General features: G+C 35.4%; 1 protein-coding gene across 12 annotated transcripts in view; it reads right to left on the reverse strand.

The window, feature by feature from the left end:
- Positions 1–484: 484 nt before the first annotated feature.
- LOC138713365 (activating transcription factor 7-interacting protein 1-like) overlaps positions 485–22,923 on the reverse strand; it is a 222,334-nt gene continuing 199,895 nt past the window's right edge. For 8 of the 12 annotated variants that reach the window (XM_069845410.1, XM_069845420.1, XM_069845417.1 and 5 more), the window contains 5 exons: positions 16,941–17,128; positions 16,110–16,160; positions 9,195–9,312; positions 6,088–6,254; positions 485–2,198 (listed from right to left, as the gene is read on the reverse strand). In XM_069845410.1, coding sequence (XP_069701511.1) covers positions 2,094–2,198; positions 6,088–6,254; positions 9,195–9,312; positions 16,110–16,160; positions 16,941–17,128 — 629 coding nt within the window. In that variant the 3' untranslated portion in view covers positions 485–2,093. The remainder of the gene's footprint in view (positions 2,199–6,087; positions 6,255–9,194; positions 9,313–16,109; positions 16,161–16,940; positions 17,129–22,923) is intronic. The other 4 variants (XM_069845421.1, XM_069845419.1, XM_069845418.1 and 1 more) reach the window with 2 other exon arrangements.

The following is a 22,923-nucleotide window of genomic DNA, read 5'->3' on the forward strand; positions in this document are numbered from 1 at the left end:
ATGAAAAATTCCAACTAGATCTCTTCTCTTAAAGCAACGTTCTTTCAACCTGACACACTTTACACACAGGCATAAACTACACTAGCTGCTTTGGAAGTGTGTTAGTGTTGGATAATTTTTTTTTATTTTAGTAGGTTATTTTATGACGCTTTATCAACATCTTAGGTTATTTAGCATCTGAATGAGATGAAGGTGATAATGCTGGTGAAATGAGTCCAGGGTTCAGCACCGATAGTTACCAGCATTTGCTCATATTGGGTTGAGGGAAAATCCTGGAAAAAACCTCAACCAGGTAACTTGTCCCGACCGGGAATTGAACCCAGGCCACCTGGGTGCGCTAACCGTTACTCCACAGGTATGGACGTTAGTGTTGGAAGAAAGGAGTCAATCCCCATAAAAAAATATTCGCCCACTACACATTACCTATGTACACAATTCATCGCAGCCCTTGGAGAAAGGTGACTCATATTAAAACTGATAGTCGCTAACTCAAAAGTCTTTATTGTACCTCATTAGCAAGAGGCTCATAAAAGCAAACTTATCAGAATGCAAAGCATGTGAATTCTTACAATCAACTACTCCAAGAAAGTAGTAAATACGTAAATAATTTATACACTTTCCACTGTTAGTTTGTACTGTACAACTTCTTCTGCAACACTGTAATGAAAACACATTATAATGACAAGCTAACAAGCTACTCGCTGTATACAAAAATGTTAATTTCACGATTATTACTTCGATTAAAATTCATTACACAATCCAAATACATACTGAGAGAGCTCTCATTCTAAATAAAACAATAACCTATTTAGGATTCAAAATCCTCAGTCCTTCTGGTGTACTGCATGACCTGCCCTGAGAATTTTGACTTGTAAATGCAATCCATCGAATTGGGACACCACACTATTCACAGAACTTGTGGCACTATACAGCACTGGTAAGTGCTTCTCTCTTATAATTCATATTTATGCTAAATAGACAGACATCTTTTTTTTTTCTGTAAATTGCAGTAAAACATATTTAATCCACTGCATACTGTTATTAATATTATTTTTATATGACAACAAATACATTAACCCTATTTGGGTAAATGCCAATCTAATGTTCAACAATTGAATGACAATAGAAAAAGTATACTTAATTCTGACATTTTTATTATTACACAGATCTCTAATAGATCCAACAAACGGTCTCATAAATAAAAACTGAAAAGCAACCAAAAATTATAAATACAATATATACAGAAAATAATGGGAGCACTTGAATGGCATCAAAATTGTCGAATTTGAAAGAAAAAAAAATTATATACAGGAACTAAAATAAATTCAGAATTAAAATTATCAAAGACATGGTACAACGAACTTCTTTTAGCACTCATAACAGTGTCAGTATAATTGTACAATATGTTAAGAGTCCCTCTTCATCCGATCAAATAGTGACAAGTTGATAATTTCTACTTATGCATGAAATATTCATAGGACAAGAAAGATTTCAACACACAATACAATTAAGTCTGCTGTAATACCCAACATCTTGCATTTTTTTCACTACAGAGAATTCATACTGGACAAAGAATGTTCACCAGTCTCAGCTGCAACTCAACTCAATTTTAATCTACATTACATTTCCAACTTAACTTAAGAGCAAGAATATCACGACGAACTCAGGCCCAAAACATTAAGAGAAAGTTTACCTTATAATTCATATACTACGTGTTCCGAAAATTTGGATGCTCAACAAAATCTATAGACAGCACGTGTAAGTAGTATTATGTATATACACTGATGTGTTTGCTTAAGATGCATACCTTTCACTCTCAAGTTCACACCACGTGACAGTTCACACTCTCCTATGAAGCAGTGTCAATGCTTCAAGCATAAATTCATTCTTTGCAAAAGTGTACTAGTATGGCATTGTCATCTTCCATGGAAGTCAATAAAAATTCTTCATATGCAATTCACCTCAAGGGATGATTTTGGTGGAATATGTGCAGCACTTCAAGAATAACATTTACTCCCTAGCTAATCCACTCATGAATTCTAGTAAACTTGGTATACAATGAAAGCTCAAGAGGGGTTTTGAGAACGTTCACTTTATTTACGAGTGAGTACAATGTTGCCTGGAGTGCTGAATGGTCCAACTCTTGTATGCACATCGACTGCACGAACAGCAAAATGATATTTATGTCCTTCCATGAACTGTAAAACAAACCAGAGCATATTTATATTCACATACGCAAATACATAAAAATAAAAAAGATATTTTAAATGAAAAACACACACAACCACAGTTCATCTCACCTTGCTTTACGAAAAAGCCTCTACAGCACAAATTTTTATTAATTTTTAACATCCAACCTTCATACTTGAAGTTCGGAAACACTGTTGTGTATGTGTGCTAGAGTTGGGCAACACGATTCTTTTTCAGAAGTCGATTCCAACAATTCAATCATACATACAGATCGATTCTAACGATTTGTTCATGACTTTTCCCGGTCTGCAATTCCAACTATTCTTTTAAATAGTCAACAAGTTCACGATTCTTTCCATCTGCAATTCCAACTATTCTTTTGAATCGACAATGAGTTCATGATTCTTCCCATCTGCGATTCCAACTATTCTTTTACATCATCAGCAAGTTCACGATTCTTCCCATCTGCAATTCCAACTATTCTTTTAAATCGAGTTCACGATACTTCCCATCTGCAATTCCAACTATTCTTTTGAATCGACAACGAGTTCACAATTCTTCACATCTGCGATTCCAACTATTCTTTTGAATCGTCAACGAGTTCATGATCCTTCCTATCTGCGATTCCAACTATTCTTTTGAATCGACAACGAGTTCACGATTCTTCCTATCTGCGATTCCAACTATTCTTTTGAATCGACAACGAGTTCTCGATTCTTCACATCTGCGATTCCAACTATTCTTTTGAATCGTCAACCAGTTCATGATCCTTCCCATCTGCGATTCCAACTATTCTTTTGAATCGACAACGAGTTCACGATTCTTCCTATCTGCGATTCCAACTATTCTTTTGAATCGACAACGAGTTCACGATTCTTCCCATCTGCAATTCCAACTATTCTTTTGAATCGTCAACGAGTTCATGATCCTTCCTATCTGCGATTCCAACTATTCTTTTGAATCGACAATGAGTTCACGATTCTTCACATCTGCGATTCCAACTATTCTTTTGAACTGTCAATGAGTTCACGATTCTTCCCATCTGTGATTCCAACTATTCTTTTGAATCGTCAACAAGTTCACGATTCTTCCCATCTTCAATTCCAACTATTCTTTTGAATCATCAATGAGTTCACGATTCTTCCCATCTGCGATTCCAACTATTCTTTTGAATTGTCAACAAGTTCACGATTCTTCCCATCTGCGATTCCAACTATTCTTTTGAATCATCAACGAGTTCACGATTCTTCCCATCTGCAATTCCAACTATTCTTTTGAACCATCAATGAGTTCATGATTCTTCCCATCTGCGATTCCAACTATTCTTTTGAATCAACGAGTACGAGTTCACGATTCTTCCCATCTGCGATTCCAACTATTCTTTTGAATCGTCAATGAACAACTCACAGGATTCTTTCCCTTGCAAAACACGGGTAAAACAAAAACGTTCTACATCTCTCGTATAGATGGCATGAGAGGCGAGACATTGGATGGTTTCTTTCTGATTGGCTGGAACCATTCATCATGACCTCCATTACTCTACAAAATTATTCGAGATAGTGTTTCGTAATTATAATTTATCAACTCAATCTTACTATCAAGTGCATTTTTTTGCATTACATCTCTATTTAACCATGCAGATTTCAGATACGTGTTCATTATTTTTCACACTTAGCAAATGCAGTATTTGGATTCCACTCTCAAACCTTTCTTTAATCATTTATACAGTATTCGTTTCATAATGGTTAGAAATCTTTGCTTATTATCAGTTTCTTATCAGTATGTCATCTATATCATGAGCTATTTAACCCAACCTTGTTAAAATAACGCAAATCCTTCCTCTCTGCTCGCTCGGAGCATTCGGCATGGTTCGGTTATCTCAAACAAGTAAATAGAATCGTGGGTTGCGATATCATGCCGATTCGTTACTATTCTTTTGAACAGCGATTCGTTATGATTCTTTTGAATGGTGCTTCGTTGATACCACGAATAGATTCTTATAATTCTTTATTATTAGTTATTCGAATGAACGATCTGTTCACGAAACAACCCAACTCTAGTGTGCATGTGCTTGAGTATTATGTATGTAACAACATGGGGAAAAAAATCTCTTATCTACTTCAGTGTCCACATAAGTTATTAGATCATCATCTTATCATGTCCTCCTTTCGAAAGGTTGATTCCTCCATTAATTATAGATATAAAATTAAAATATAGAAATTAAAATGACATCATCTACTGAGAATAGGGTGACCAGATCCACATCGATAAAAAAAAGTGGACACAAAGCTTCAAAAAGGAGTACACTGTTCGAAAAAAAGAGGACAGAAAATATGTACTTAGATTTAGGCTTAGGCCTATATTATACTTTAAATATCATCTATTTTATTACAAAATATTTAGCCTACAGATTTAGGCTTATATCACACTGGTACTTAAAAGTATGTTAAAATCTACTTATTTTAATGTACATGCGGTTTTTTCCTGTATATAATTTTATATTTGTCATTATTTGTTGTTGTTACACTTCTTACTATTAATAACAATATCCATAAGAACCTTGTTTTATGACAATAAAGAATCTTGAATCTATGCACAAGTGAAAGCTGACAGAAGCTACCATTATTTGAGTGGCGGAAAGATGAAAAGGAGGAAAAGAACTTGTGACGAGACTGCCTCACAACACAAAAAATTTTACCTACAAAGTGATTATGGTTCAGAATACTGTACCGTATTTTCTCGAATACCTGGCACCCACTTTTTAAAGGCAAAAAAAAAAATAAAAAAAATAAAAAAAATAATAATAATAATAATAATAATAAATTTAAATAAACACAAATTACAAAAATAAAACTTTCAACTTATGTATTCACGACAAATTAAAAACAATTAAACACAAATACAGTTAGCAATATATAAATAAATAAATTTTATCCTGAAATAGGATACATTTCAAACCCATCCTATACAAACACGTCAGTTGTCTTGCTTAATTGGCCATTTACATGATACCCTGCAACATTAACAGCACATATCACAATTTCCATGTTCCTCTGCATCTTTCGAATCTCATACCTTTAGTGGGAATTCATTTTCAGAATTGAAAATGAAAGACACACAAACTAATACCCTAGATCATATATGTAACAGATAACTCCTTGCTACGTTAAAATCGGCAGCACTTCGAAGATAACAGGATCGCCACCCGTCAGGCGTAAACGAACACGAGATGGCAGCACAGTCGCTAATGCAATTCAAATGGGAATTATGACGTGACTCCTTATGTAACAACTAGATGGCAGCATAGTAAACCTGACAAAAGTAGTTAACCTCAAAGCCTATAAGCCCGACATATCTGTTACATATACGAGTATGATCTAGGCCAGCGTTGTCAGACACAGCCTAAACTGAGCGGAGCGCTCCACTATAACTTGTTGCGAGCTCCGGTGCTTCCACAGACATAAGCAAGTTCACGCTCCGACTGGACGTCTCTAGCACCACAACCGGTTTTGGAGCTTACAACTCTGACACTACTGATCTAGGCTAATGCTTACCACACTTGTACTTGATTCTGACACATGTATTCCTAATCCAAACGCCATTTAACAACCTTAACAATTTAAATACCCTTGCGGGAACATAATGGCATGCACTACCACCTTAGGAGTTATGTGGGAGGAAAACCAGGCAATGTTAATCAACTTCTATTTTTTACTTGCATATTTCGGAAAAAAAAAAGTAAGTGGGGTATTCGAGAAAATATGGTATTTACTTATGCATGGAAATTCCTTCACACTCCAATCATCCACACAGTAGCAGAAGTTTGGAGAAAACTACTGCACAATTTAATAACCGATCTTAAATAATCAATTAAAATAGTGATCCAATTTAATTTACCTGAGTCAAAGTGCAGGCCATCGGCAGTGGCAGTGCCTTTACATCTCCAACTTTCTTCCACAAAGTAGTACTTGGCTGTGCAGATCCTTCTTGGTATGCATACAGCTGATAACTAGCAATCTCCTCATATTCTGAAGTCAGTTGCATATTCCATGATAATACAATGCCTGTAAAAATCGTAATAAACACTACTTTAACCAAAGTGACAGATTTTGGTGACTATTACACTTTTAGTACGTCACACTACTTTCAACCAATAAAACGGTACGAAAGGACGTCTTTCAACCAATCATGGCTGCTTATCGCACAATTTTATCGCGTCCCTAGCATTTGTTTATTTTTATCACTACCCTAGCATTTGTTTCTTTGTTTGCCAACATTTCAAACTGCACTGGTCTGAACGTCAAAAAACAGAAAATTACAAACCACTCCAGTCGATGCTCAGCACATTCAAATATGACTCGCATTGGCATTGAAGAACAAGAATTAATAAAGATCACTGGTCACATATGAAGAGCACCATTCGGAAATCCTGAATAAGTTGAGGGATACACCATATACACCAACGAGTTCACTTCTTTTACGCACACGTCCAATATGTTGTTGTTGTTTTCTAATGCCAGGCGTTTGACAATAAAGTCATTTGACCTCTTGCACTCCAATATTTTTCAAAGATATTATCATGACCAGCCAATGAAGCACAGATTTTGAACTGTTCCGAATCCATTTCTTGGTTTGAGTTGCACAATGGGCAGTTAGGGGACACGTCCAATATAACATCAACTGAACCACCAACCACTAAAACATTCAAATTTGAAAATTGTACTTTCAATAATTGTTTCTTTTAAAATTTTCATGTTTATTTTTTATTTCATCATCGTTAATTAAAACCTTCTAGTTTATTTCATCATCCCCAATTAAAACTTTTCTAACACTCGTTTATATTATTTAGGTTATGTTTGTTATAGCTTCTGCTATATGATATTATGGATAGTCACGTATCAGAGATTGTTTAATACTAAGATTTATTGAAAATCATCTGTCAAATGACGTTGATTACTGGGATCCGAATGATTGAAGTGAAATTCAAATATTTTAATAAAAATGAAACTGAAACAACAAAGCCTTCTTGACAGTCCACAGAGTTCAATGATGATTCCATAGTTGGCACAACTGATACGGTAACAAGAAAACAATCATAAAACACTACTGCCATCTAGCGTAATGTTGAGATGGTACAATAATACATTCGAAGACAGTTGTATTTTCGTAAGACAATTAATATTTTATTGTATTGGAATACTTTGTTACTTCTAATCTTTATATAGCCTACTTTCTTCTAATCGTGTAATAGTCAATTAAATCCCACTCGAGTTTTGATTTTCTCTAGATAAACCTGCTCGTGTTCCACTCACAGATTTATCGATACAATCAAAACCTCTAGTGAGATTACTGTTGAGAAATTCACTACTACATTAAAAAGGGGATATTTACACAATGTAGTATGAATTACGTGTTTGTTCCCAAATGCTTGGTGTTGTAAGCCAACAATACCACATACAGATGAAGTCACTGGCTCAGGTTAAGATATATGCCTGCTTCTTGCTGTGTTTTTTCATTTCCAAGCATTGAAATTATTGCACAATATGCCCTATATATTGTATATTTTGTATACAACATTCTAATTCTATGTGTTTGAAGGTTTCAGATTGCACATAACAGTAAGTTCACTTTGCAAAACTTGTCAAACGGAAGAATTGCTGATGGTTTGTAAGGTGTGCTATGTTTCTGGAATGTGATGTAGTTTTGCTATCTTTTTATGTATAATTTTAACCACATTATTACATCGTTGGTAGCAGCTTTAGTTCTATAGATTTCCTTTCAGCAGCACATCTGCAACACTGAATGTCCAAGTAAAGGCGCAGGGCACTATTGGGTTGCAGAAAAAAATAGTACTAGGGCAGTGCCTGGACATGACTATACCACAGTCTAGTACAGTGAAACCTCTCCTTACGGACACTCCTCATATACGGATAGATTTTTATGTCCCAACTGAAATAATATAGAAATAATGATGAATTTAACTCTCGTTTACGGACACTCTAAGACACGGACACGGACAGATGTTTCACAGTCTTGCTTTACCTCCTGACTACGGACAGAACTTGAATTTCAAGACATAATGTGTTACAAAAAAGGAAAATTTAGTTTTGAGAACTGTACAGAAATTCTTTAACATGAAAGAAGACAATAAGGTCTCGTAGGCTACCACTAGCCCAGCCGGCTACCCGTTGTTAGCTGGAAGCGGGTGGATGAACAAAATCATAAAATTTAACCTGTCTGATGGGTCCAAGGTTTCCGCGATCGTGAAATTGTATTCGACACATGATAGGGTTTGTAGGATTATTCTCTTCACTTCAGTCAATTGTAATGTTTCGAGAGACATGGCACCTGAACATAAATTACAGTACTGTGTAACTGTAGACCTAGAATAAAATTGCCTTGCGTAGTACTGTATTTACCTTTTTCGATCATATCTACTATAGTTCATAGTTGCAAAGAATTTACTGCAGTACAGTAGAATTTAGAATTAAACTATAATAATACATTTCATTTAAAGCGTGAAGGGATACATAATGCATATTATAAATTTACTGTTAGATTGAGGAGCCTCCCTCCCAATAAAGGACACCTCCCAGATGCGGACAGATTGTTACGTTCCTTTGATATCCATAAATGAGAGGTTTCACTGTATATACAGTCATGAAGCTCAATACGTAGTAAATATGCATCCATAGATAGTTGCTAACCACCAGGATCGTTAATATCACCTCATTACAGACAATGTGAAATAGTATACCGGCACAGTCTATTGTTCCTAGCACCCTCACAACTCAAGCTTCGTGACTGTATTTACTAGACTGTGACTATACCCTGGTATATAGAATGTATGCAAGAAACTTCCAAACACACACACATTTCACCTGAAATCTAGACTTTTTTTTCTCTTTTCATGATTACTGTCCCTCCTTTATTAAGAAAATGAAATATGGAAGTCCAATTCTGTACATGCTTATAGAGTACTGAAAGGTAAAGAATGAACTTACCTTGTTGATGTTTGTTGGCAACTTTAGATATTTTGAGTTCTGGTTTGGGTGGTGGATATTTCCAGTTAATGTTAGTGGGTTGATACACTGGTGGGTTTGGAAGTGGCGCTGGATGTTGCTGAAAAAGAAAATGCTTTTCTAAGGATGTGTTACATAAAATAATAAAGTTTAAAATCAGTTTATTAAAACTTGAGGTAGCTTACAGTAGGTACTCTCCTTCATCCTACCAGCATTTCACTCTTACTCCTTTAACCTTTTTAATGTCACAATGCCCATTGATGTTATGCACATATTGCCACCAACCAGCAGCGACTTTTACGTGCTTGTAAGTCCTGTTTAGATTATGTGATGTCAACATAAGTCATATCAGATTATGAAGGGGAAGTCTTCTTCTGATAGAGGTCGAAATTTAGCACTATCGATCAGCTATAGATATGATTTTTCCAGTGCATGTGTGTCATATGTAACAAGTGTAAAGAGAAAGTGTAATGTATTTATAAAATTTATGTAATTGCCAAATTATTTCATGAAATGTTTTCAAAACTTATATGTCCACGAATGAGTGCTCTTTAATGTGTACCCTGTACATATATTCAAAACACAGGTATAGCATGTGCAAAATACTGACAAATTTTTCAAAGGTTTCCCTCTCTCCAATGCCACAAGGTTTCAACATTTCTGGTCTCTTCTGGCAATGGCTTAAGTGTAACCCACTTCTGAGATCGGGGCACCTGAAAGGTGGAGTTACATTACCCCGATGATATGATAGGATGATCATGAATATGTGCGCCAGGAGAGATCTTAAATATAAACTTAGCCTAAATTCCAGACCATAGACGAATGCAGGAATTATCCCCTTTAAGGAAAAATTCCAGTGCCTCTAACTGGGAATCGAACTCGGGACCTCATGAACTGTAGTTTTTTTTTTTTACTTGGTTATTTAACGGCGCTGTATCAACTATGAGGTTATTTAGCGTCGATGGAATTGGTGATAGCGAGATAATATTTGGCGAGATGAGGCCGAGGATTCGCCATAGATTACCTGACATTTGTCTTATGGTTGAGAAAAACCTCGGAAAAACCCAACCAGGTAATCAGCCCAAGTGGGAATCGAACCTGCGCCCGAACGAAACTCAGGATCGGCGGGCAAGCACCGTGAACTGTAGTAAGAAGCCTGAACACTAGACCACAAGCCTGGTCATTTTTCAAATGTTGAATTTTTTTAAATATTAGCGTCTGAAACAAGATATTTTAAATAACTATGAAGTGAAAAATATAAACAGTGTGTACGAATTAGGATGAATATCTAGAGTGCTGTTATGAAAAAGTTCCCAATAGCAAGAAATACTTGTCTTCGATATGATTAAGGCAAAAATCATCTTTCATAATGGAAATGTTTAAGGGATTAAAATCTGAAACATATCATGGGAATGTGATCGACTTTATACAGATATTACTAAAAATGAACTCTGTATTCTTGGTGATACGAGAGAGAACCTGAAAATTCAGTAACACTGACATGGAACCAACAATCACATTCTACACTTGTGTTGATGTATGCTTCCCTGAATTTTATTGCAACTTATATTTTCACTTAATTCTGTCATCAGAAAAGTATTCAGTTTATTAAACTTATGTTTAAACAAGATTTTGAAGCCTTGCTGCTGTCTGTAACTATGAAAATTTCACGTTTCTCTAAAAATTAGCACCTTTCACCACATCACCTGCTGTTAAAAGTTTACGCCACAAATATACCGTGCCATTTTTACATTATGCAACAGCTTGTATGCAAGCTCCTTAATGACAATGAGCATCCTCTGTCAGCAAAACACGGCAGAATTATAACCATCAACTCCTACAATGTCGAATTAAGATGAATTTCTTAACTATTTAACAGAAATTTCTCTCCTAATATTCTTTTCCACGTTTTCTATGTACAAATACGGAAGTAAAATTTGGAACTCCCTTATAATGTAAGTTTTGCTTACAACACACTGCACATGCCCAGTTCTTCAAACCAGTACTCTCACGGCATCGTTTTGTCAGCAATTGGAATATATAATTTTTCTTTGATTCTCGTCGCAATTTGAAAGGCATTTGAAATGATGCTATGAAACATGATCTAACATTACAAGTAGATGGGTATTTATAAACACTGCAGTAAAATAGAACAACAGTAAATTAAATTTGAGCTAAATTATGAATTAAAAAAAAAGTCGACATCACGATCTGAACATGAAGCCTTGTTCTTAGCCATCAAGCATGATGCCACGAAGCTATCGAAATGCTTGGAGAGGAATGTCATAATCACAATTATCTTACTGTGTTTGTTTACTGAACAACTTTTAGTCATTAGTTTGATTGAGTAGTTTCGCGATTTTGTTATTGGTAGGGAAAATATATCTTCCTCTAATATTGGTAAAATAATACTAGATTGAACTGTTCTTAAACCATGCTGTTATCATTACTAGGCTTGTGTTTTGATTAAGAGTAGCTACTGTTCTCCAACCAGGAAATCAACCGTGAAAGGAATGTGCTTACTAATGCGTCATCTATTCGAGCGAAGTAGATAGATAATATTACCGTTATAACGTCAGTTTAAAAACCATGCACTCTCCTGCATGGAGAGATTAAAAGACCAGGAGATTAACAGTGATGTAATTTTGTAACTAGGGTAGTATCAATTTGTGTGTGTATCAATGTTGTTTGTGCTGTGAGAGCTAGCCAATACAGATACGATTACCCAGGTCTGTGACCTTATGACATCAACATTCATTCACAGCATTACCCAAAGACTTTCTCGTGGTTGGAGTACAGTATGTCGATATGCGTAGTGAAGAAATGTCTCATTAACATGGCGAACCGCTGAGAACTGAAACTTCAGCTGATTGCGCCGATAGAAAATGGCTTTTCAGCCCTAGAGGCGGGACGTAGACTAAGAATTCCTCGTTTTACAGCTCGCCGTTTTCCAAATCATGGGGAGGTCGGGAAACGTCCTTGTTCTGAACATCTGTGTATTTCTACAAGGGAACAGGATGAAGTCTTGCGCAAAGCGGTTTCTGCAGATCCCTCTCTCTCCGCTTGTCACCTGCAGGCTGCATCTGGCTTCCCACACTGTTCTCAAACGGTTCATAACCGTCTGAGAATAGATTATAATATTAGATGCTACCAGGCAGCGACCAAAGAGAAAATGCATTAGAACAAGCTGTACACCATCTCGCTTTTGCAACTGGCCTAGATAACAGTTTCGATTGGAGGAGAGTTATTTTCTCTGACGAGACCAGCATTTCGATTGATTACGATGGACCTGTTGGAGTTTATCAAGAGCCAGGTTCGAGGTATGACCTGCAACATATGAACTGATGTAACAGATCGAGACACAATAGTGTATCATGCTGGGCCTGGATGTCTTGGGACAGGGCAGGTGTCATAGAGAGATTCTATGGCCGCTTGAATTCGGTGTAGTACCAACATTTTGGAGAACATGTTCTTCCCATCCGCTTAGGAACATTATTGTTTCAGCAGAATAATTTTGCTGCACACACAGTGAGAGAAAATCAAGCCTGATTCGCTGGGAGGCACGAGATCAAAGAAATCGACTGGCCTCCTGTGTCACCAGATTTGAACATAATAGAGAATGTGTTGCCTGAATTAAAAGAGAGGAGGCGCGAGAAATAAAAAAATAATCCCCCTCGGAATCAGGATGACCTGTGAAGTCAAGTTCTCGAAATGTGGAAATTGCCACAAATCGAGAACCCTTGTTCCACACTCTCGTCAATTCCATGCCTCGCCGAATCAGAACAGTGGTAGAAGCAGATGGCTGGTGGACGAAGTATTAGGTCCTACAGTGTTTTTTTTATTTATTATTTTTTTTTGTTTCCTTATTATGATTAACTTTTTTTTATTTTCATTAAGAAGATAAAATGGATCTTCCAATATATATTTTTTATACTGTTCTTTTTTGCGGGGTCAAACCAAATACAATCCCACAGGACGTGGGAAGTAATTTATTCTACATAAAGAAAAAAAAAACTAACTGTAACATTCATCAAAGTTGTCTGAAACAATTTTATGTTAAGACAATTTGCCATCCACAGGAACCGAGCTCATGATCTTCTGCACGTCGCTCAGACGACGCAAACAATTGAACTATTATGATAACAAACTCTGTCATCTGCATGGCATGTCGATCTCCTGATAATGGTCCAATTCCAGTATTACATAGACAGGGAATGTAGTAATGTGCACCTCATGCTGTAAGCATCATCAAGAATAGCTCGAAATTTTACTTCCTTATCTGTACATAGACACAAATCACATGGCATGAGTTCGGTAGAGAAATTTCCAATTCAATCAACTCCGTTTCTGCTAGCACAAGGCAACAATTTCTGTTCTGTTGTCTGAAATAGACCCATTACTTTTTTGTTCTAATTATAGTCCTGTAGGGAATGGGTATTTATCTAATGTATATTATACATCAATTATAATGACACTCAAAACACTGATCATCTCAGCTTGAAACAGCGTGACTTAACAACAGATTGATTTTTTTTTTAAGTATAAATAGTCATAATGTGTTTCACTTTCGCAAAGGACACAGCACATTGATTACAGAGAGGAAATATGTCCAATCACTATGAGATATACTTCCAGGATGTTGGCTAGCTTAAAAACGACAAAAATGTACGAGGGTTGTTTGAAAAGTACATAGCCTGACATCATCATCAATCATCATCAACTGGCACTACAACCCTGGGTGGGTTTTGGCCGCTCGTACAACAGTCCTCCATTCTGTCCTATCTTCAGTCTTCTTTCTCCAACCCCTCACTCCCATTATTTCTAGGTCCCTGATGACCCCATCCAGCCATCTCTTCTTAGGTCTTCCTTTCCTTCTTCTGTTGTGGACTTTCCCTTGTAGTATTCTCTTGGGAATTCTGTTTTCGTCCATTCTCTGTATGTGTCTCAGCCATCTCAACCTCTGGGATTTTATAAATTTGACAATATCTTGTCCCCCAATCAGTTGATTGATTTCTTCATTATATCATATCCGCCATTCGTTGTTTTCATATACTGGTCCGTATATTTTCTTAGAATTTTTCTCTCGAAACACCATAGGAGATCTTCTTCTACTTTAGTTAGTGTCCATGCCTCAGATCCATAGGTTATTACCAGTCGAACTAAAGTGTGGTATATGTTTAGTTTGGTTGTTCTCGTAATTAGCCGACTACTAAGCAATTTAACATTTGCAAAGTATGCTCTGTTGCCTGCCAGTATTCTGTCCTTAACAGTTACGCTCATATCGGGGTTGTAATCGATTATGGCACCATAGCCTGACATATAAATTAAATTAGGATTATTCTGAAACAATATTTCTCAACATTATCCATCTTGAGATTCACACACTTAGACCACAAGTGCTGCAATGCTGCTATGCCCTCCTGCTGCTGTGATAACCTCTTCATTTGACGAAGATTTCTCCCCAACCAGCTTTCGGAAAAGAAAGAAGTGGAGGGGAGGGGGGGAGTGCGGCAACAATTCGAACTGTAGTTCGTGAGTTTAGCAAATGCAATTGCAAATGTGTGAGCAGGTACATTGTCGTGATGAAACAACACTTTCTTATTGGCCATACTCAGCCCCTTCTCGCGAATTTCCTCTTTCAGTAGCTACAGGAGATTTGAATAATATTCTCCAGTTATTGTTCTTCTCTTTGTTAGATAGTCAATTATGATTATCACCTTAGGATCCCAGAACACGGACACCATGACTTTCCCAGCCAATTGAACAGCTTTTGCTACTTTGGAGCAGAAAATCATTATTCTTGCACTGTTGCGCCTGCTATTTTGTTTCTGATATGTAGTATTGGATCCAGGTTTCTTCAGTGGTCACAAACCGCCTAAAAAAATTGGGCATATTTTTCTTGAATAGAACCAGACAATTCCTCAAAATATGATACCGGATGAGCTTTTCTTCCGGTGTTAGCAAATGCAAAACCCACCTTGCAGAGACCTTGGCCATATTCAAGACATTGACTAAGATGTAGCTCATCCATTCAGTTGAGATACGCATAACCTTGCTAATTTCCCGCACTTTCAGTCGATGGTCATTCAACAACGTATCATGGTTTTTTCTATGATTTCTTCACTTGTTGCTGTTATTGGACATCCACTACGGAATCGTCTTCCAATCTCTCTCTTGAACATGTTTAAAAGTGTTGCCCATTTTTTTACAGTCAAAAATGCTGGACCAGATTCCCCCTGTGTGGCATCCATGACTGCTTTAATTTCTGTTGGACTCGTTCCTTTTTTACAAAATATTTAATGACAGCACGAAGCTCGATATTTTCCATTTTTATTTGTTCAGTGCACTAACTTCAAAATTAAATTACACAAAACGCAGTCAACAGAAAATTATAATTTTTCGTGCTTGAACTAATGTAAAATAGCCACTAAAAATAGCAGCACTGTCGACATGTTTTCAATGCCATCTGTGTGCCAGGCTACAAACTTTTCAAACGCACCTCGTATGTTTTTGGGAAGAAAGAGCTTCATAATTTCGTCTTCTTGCATTCATAGGTAAGCAGAGAGATCTTGTTCCAGCTGTTTTTTACTCTCCAGAAAGTAAATCTACATACACTTCCTCTTTTGAAAACAAATACTGAACTGCAGGTCATTCTAGAAGTTATGACAGTGATCATTTTCTTACCTTGTAAATTTATGTCTGTAACCAGTTACTAAAAAAATTGGCTTGGAATAAATTAAAGTTAACGAACTAAAAAAAAAATAATATCAACCTATTACTCTTTACATAGTATCTAGTTATTCTTATTAACCATTATCCACATGATCTGTGAGACTATGAATCTCATGGCATATACAATACCAAAGTATCGCCAAAGAGTTTTCACATTGTTCCTACCTTTAGATACAAGAGGACACCATCGGGTGATACTGGTAGAGCCATCTGCAACTGAAAGTAGGAACTGTAGGCAGACGATACAATGGCCTTGTTTGAAAATTTTGTTTATGAAGTTAATCAGCTGAACATCGAAGGTTCAATTATATGCCACAGACTTAGTGTGACAGTAGTACCCACAGCTTTAATTCCCTATCAAAGGAAGCTGTACTATGAACATTTTCTTATGGAAAATCCAACATTCTCAGCAGTTTGAATCCACATACATAGCTCTAGGGATACACATAGTAACCACTAGACAAGAGAGGATGATTTTATTAATTTATCAAAATTATAATTGTTAGTTCAACTTTTATAATGTTATCTGATGCCATATATGAGACAGCATTTATAAATATAAAATTCTTAAAACAAAATCATATTTAAAAATTGTTTATGTCACTTTATTAAGCTACACTAAATCTCAAGATTATCTGGCATTTTGAAAATACCTATATAGGTCTTTCTGGATAATTGATCTTCTAATAATAGTTCTTGAAAATAATCATAACAGTAATAATAATTTAAAATAAATAAAAAATTAATTAATACATAAAAGAAAATATTAATTTTGCATGAAACTGTTGACAGGAGTATGTATTTGAAACGTCAGAGGAATTTATTTTACACTTGTATTTTTTTGTAGTACAGGAGATTAAAAATTCGTTGATAATCATGACTAGTTACGTAGGTGAACTTTAAATTTCTTCAGAATGAATTTTCCAACAGTTCTACCTCAACTTCTACTTGATCAAATTTACAACAAACATAGTACATGCAATGTTTCATTCTTACCTTATTTCCATGAACTGAGTTGACATTGGCTATTGTAGGAGTAGTCATGCGACCCACAGTTGTAACGAGACTAGGAGATACTCTGATGGGTTGTCCAGGTCTTGTGGGATTTAATACTTGCTGGAGTTGACCAGCCTGTACTGGAGGACCAGGCCGCAAAATGGTTGTAGTATTAACAGGTGCAGTTCCTTTAAAAAAAAATCGTATTATTATCATCATTCTATCTTAAAACGATTTCATTTAATATATCCGTCATAAATTCAAAACAACAATATGAAATCCTTTTAAAACTCTTATGTAAATATGTTGTTGTTTACTAATGCCAAGCATTTGACAATAAAGTCATTTGACATCTTGCAATCCAATATTTTTCAAAGATATTATCATGGTCAGCCACTGAAACACAGATTTTGAGATGTTCCGAATCCATTTCTTGGTTTTTGTTGCACAATTGGCAGTTAGGAGACTGATATATTCCAATTCTATGCAGGTGTTTGGCCAAACAGTCATGGCCTGTTGCCAATCTAAATGCAGCTACAAACGATTTGTGTGGTAAATCAGGAATTAACTGTAGATGATGCAGAGAGTTCCATTTTTTCTACTCGAGATTGTGTTATCAAATTTTGTTTGTTGAAGTCTAAGTATGTAGATTTAATAAATCTCTTCACAGAGTAATACGTAGATTTAGTAACAGGTCTGTAAGTAGCAGTGCTCCCTTCTTTGCTAAAGCATCTGTATTTTTGTTTCCCAGGGTTCCACAATGGGATGGTATCCATTGGAATACAATTCTTTTATTTAGTGTTATTAATTGAGAGAGTATTTTAGTTATTTCTGCTGTTTGAGATGAAGGTGTGTGTCTCAAGACTATTGATAGAACAGCTGCTTTGGAATCTGACAATATAACTGCATTCTTAAATTTATTGATGTGGCATAGAAGATTCCGGAGACTTTCACTTATTGCAATGATTTCACCACCAAAACTTGTTGTTCCATATCCGAGAGATCTATAAAGTGAGAAGAGACAGCACGTAACACCTGCACCGGCACCTTGTTCTCTGGAGATCAAGGATCCGTCAGTGTATAAATGAAGCCAGTTTTGTGGAAGGTACCTAATATTAATTGTCTCTAAAGACAATTGTTTCATAATTTCAGTGTTTACTTCTGATTTCAGTATTTCTTCTGTTAAATTTAGATTATACTCTATATTTAATAGAGTTAAAGGGTTTGGTTTAATTTGTAAGTTTTCTTTTAAATTCGGGATATTGATTTTCTGTTTTAATTCTTATGTAAATATATGAATGCTTCATTAGTTAAAAACTCCAAAGTGTTTTTGAAGCAATACGTTAGAATAATAAAAACAAAAGGTTCCTTGTGTTAATTTTTTCATATGCATTGTTACACTGTTACAGATAAATACTGACAGGGTAAATGTAAAGCGTAAGTTGATGCAAATCAACAACTATGATGATTTATGTGCGTGCTTATGAAAAGGGACCAATTGGCAGCTTCTAGTTTCCAATATAATCTTAAAAAACTGAGGTGGTGATCAAATTGGTGAATTTTTCTTTTTTATGCCTTTGGTATGATCAATGAAATGTAATCGATCTTCTTAATGTATCCAGCTATTTGCTGACAACATAAAGTCCACTATAGTCCACTGTAGTCTATTCAGTTGTTTTTCACGAGAAATGAGGGGTATTTTGGTCGGTGTTCATTATAGATGCCTGTTGCTAGTAGCCAGAGGTGGGGTGTAGTCAATATGTACTGCAGGGCTGTGTCTTCTGCAACAGGTACTGATGATTTTAATTTATTTCTTTTGTGGTTTATGGATGGACAGTATAGAAGAATGTCTTCCAGATCTTCATCATGATTATTACACCACAGACAAGTACGATTATCAGAAATGTGAAATCAGTGTAGGTACAATTGTGTGACAATGTGATCTGTTCTGGCTCTTGTTAAAAATGTTTGAACATGTCTGGGCAAGTTTTTGTACATTTCCAGGTTATTTGGTTTCTTTTGTACAGACTGTAAAATTTTTCCTTTGTCAGAAGAGAGCCAATTGTTGATCCATAGGTTTGTAAAATGAGACTTTACTGAAGCAAAAGCATTGGATAGAGATATCACTTGAAGAGGTCTTGGTTGCAAATATGTTGCCTGTTTTGCAATATTATCGACTTTCTCGTTTCCAGGTATACCACAATGACTAGTATCCATTGAAATGTTATTTCCTTTTGGAGTTCTTTTAGTTTACTTAGTTGTTTCTGAATTAGAATAATTCTATGTGCATATAGGTTTGGTACATATTTAATTATATTAAATATAGCCCCCTTGGAGTCGGTAAGTATGCAAATAGATTTTTCAAAAATTTGAGTAACACACTGAAGAGCAGCATCAATAGCTAGCAATTCAGTGTCAAGACTGGAGAAGGATGAACATGGTATGAAATAACTTTCTTGATATTTTGGAATATAATACCCTGCTCCTGATGTTCCATTATTAGGATTTTGAGCTCCATCTGTATAAATTTGAAGGTGATCCTTATATGTACTGCCGAGTAGTTCCATGGAATCTAACTTGAGAATGTATGGAGGATCATTTTTGGAATGATTTCCTGGAATTTGTATGCTATGTTCTGGAATCACCCATTTCCATGGAGGAATTTCGTTCACAATTGGACTTTTAGCAATGAGTGTGTCTGTGATATAGATTGGTATTTCTTCTTTTTTTTATTTTATAGAAATTACACAGGATATCATCTGACAGTTTGAAGAACATCTGAGATCCAGATGAGGCTTGCAATTTTAAATGTTTTTTTAGATCCTTTTGTAATACATAGTGTCTGAGTAGTTGAATATTACATTCAATTTCTAAGGCAACAGTTGACGTGGTTTTTGGTACTCCTAGGCATAATCTTAAGGCTGAGTTTTGAAGAACAGAAATTTTTTGTAGATGAGTTGCTGATGCTCCTCCCCATATTTCACATCCATAGGTCAATTTTGATCGTATATAAGCATTATAAAACAGACGCATTGTCGTGATATCTATCCCCATTTCCTATTAGCTATGATCTTCAATGAAATGTAAGAATGTTAAAAGTCCTACATCAGCTGGATCACTCTCTAATCACTGTTTATAAAAAACCAGAAAAGGAGTTCAATCTTCTTTCTTACAGGGTACAAACTGAGTTTGTTCGGTGTTGCTTGTGAGTCATCAAACTCGTTCATACTATTATATGCGATACCCGAAAAGGTGAAAATACAGTGGTATTCCTGTTACATCACTCACTTAGACCTGCTTGAAAATTGTTTACTGGGTAAATAAAATGTAGAATTCCATGTATAAGTCAAAATAAAACAACACTTTAGTGAGACACCTCACATGGCGTGTGATGACAAACAAGAGTAAAAGCTGTGAAGTGCCAACCTGATCTTTACTTTGGAGTGAGAAACATGTGTTTAATTTGACACAAACGCACAGTTTGAATTCAGAGAGGAATGTCCTGATATGGTGTATGCTAAAAACCCATTAATTCAGAAGAAGTAACATACAGCATTATTAATGATGGATGACTTGTCCTCTGACTTGACAGCCTCCTGAAATGAAGTCTGCAGAACTTAGCATGGACCAACAGATGTACTTCTTCGACAAATAAATTAGGCCTTTTGTATTACACAAACAAGATATGTTGTGTCCTCTTCTTTCATCTGTACACACCAATCACATCAGGCGTAAAAACGACTCCCACAAAGGCAACGAATGAGAAGAAACAAAAACAATAAACACGAAAAAAAGTTTTTCTGAAAACCTGTGGTTATTGTAAGGAATTAGAACATCGAGATCAGATAGTAAATGAGCATACAATGTGCCCAAAATGCAGACTTCAGCAGAAATAACACAAGTAGACTACTGGTTGAGTTATACAGGGTGATTCACGAGGATTTACCATTCATTAAGGAGCTTATTTCCAGAGACATTCTGAGCAAAAAATGTCATATAAACATTTGTCCTAATCTCAATATTTTCAGAGTTACATTAATTTGAAGTTGTTTGTGAAATACCATTATTCTTGAGTTTTAAGAGTAAAAGAATATTACAGATAAAGAATGAACTACTCAGGAGTATCATTTCTTTAATTAGCTAGTATTCTGAAGCTAAAAACATGTTGCGAATTTCATAGTTGCTTCGTAAAGAATTTTTTTTTTTCGACTTTTAACCACAACATTACATTTTCTTAACCCTTTAACTCTATTAAATATAGAATATAATCTAAATTTAACAGAAGAAATACTGAAATCAGAAGTAAACACTGAAATACTGAAACAATTGTCTTTAGAGACAATTAATATTAGGTACCCTCCACAAAACTGGCTTCATTTATACACCAACGGATCCTTGATCTCCAGAGAACAAGGTGCCGGTGCAGGTGTTACGTGCTGTCTCTTCTCACTTTATAGATCTCTCGGATATGGAACAACAAGTTTTGATGGTGAAATCATTGCAATAAGTGAATGTCTCAGGAATCTTCTATGCCACAACAATACATTTAGGAATGCAGTTATATTGTCAGACTCCAAAGCAGCTATTCTATCAATCGTCTCTAAACACACACCTTCATCTCAAACAGCAGAAATAACTAACATGCTATCTCAATTAATATCACTCAATAAAAGAATTATATTTCAATGGATACCATCCCATTGTGGAATCCTGGGACACAAAAATACAGATGCTTTAGCAAAGAAGGGAGCACTGCTACTTACAGACCTGTTACTAAATCTACGTATTACTCTGTGAAGAGATTTATTAAATCTATACTTAGACTTCAACAAACAAAATTTGATAACACAATCCCAAGGGAAAAAATGGAACTCTCTGCATCAAAATCCACAGTTAATTCCCGATTTACCACGAAAATCGTCTGTAGCTGCATTTAGATTGGCAACAGGCCATGATTGTTTGGCCAAACACCTGCATAGAATTGGAATATATCAGTCCCCTAACTGCCCATTGTGCAACTCAAACCAAGAAATGGATTCGGAACATCTCAAAATCTGTGCTTCAGTGGCTGGTCATGATAATATCTTTGAAAAATATTGGAGTGCAAGAGGTCAAATGACTTTATTGTCAAACGCCTGGCATTAGAAAACAACAACAACATTTTCTTAAGCATTTATCAAAAGTCATATGATTTTAACAATTTTTGTGATAAGTACGTAAGAATGATGTCATTTTTGTTAACAATTTAAAAATAAAATCTGTACAAAGCAATTAACAACACATTTTTAGTTTCAGAACACTAGTCAATTAAAGAAATGACACTTCTGAATAATTCATTCTCCATTTATAATATTTTTTTACCCGTAAAACTAAAGAAAAAAAGTATTTTACTAACAACTTCAAATTAATGTAACTTTGAAAATATTGAGATTAGGACAAATGTTTATATGACATTTTTTGCTCAGAATGTCTTCAGAAATAAGCTCTGTATGTGACGGTAAATCCTTGTGAATCACCCTGTATAATTAGTGCACTATACCAGGACTTTAGACAGAGGTCTCCAAATGGAAAAACTTAAACTGTGTATTTATTATTTTAAATCTATACTAATAATAAATCTGTAGCCGAAATTTTTCTGGTAATTTTCGATTTTCCAAAAATAATTGGTCCTAACATATATAATTAACCACCCTGAAACCGAAAATAGCTTTTTTGAAATTTTTGTTTGTATGTCTGTCTGTCTGTATGTTTGTTACCTTTTCACGCGATAAAGGCTGAACGGATTTCGATGAAAATTGAATATAAATTAAGTTCGTTGTAACTTAGATTTTAGGCTATATGGCATTCAAAATACATTATTTAAAAGGGGGGTTATAAGGGGGCCTGAATTAAATAAATCGAAATATCTCGCTTATTATTGATTTTTGTGAAAAATGTTACATAACAAAAGTTTCTTTAAAAATAATTTGCGATAAGTTTTATT

Source organism: Periplaneta americana, chromosome 14 (assembly GCF_040183065.1).
Source record: "Periplaneta americana isolate PAMFEO1 chromosome 14, P.americana_PAMFEO1_priV1, whole genome shotgun sequence".
Taxonomy (NCBI): Eukaryota; Metazoa; Arthropoda; class Insecta; order Blattodea; family Blattidae; genus Periplaneta; species Periplaneta americana.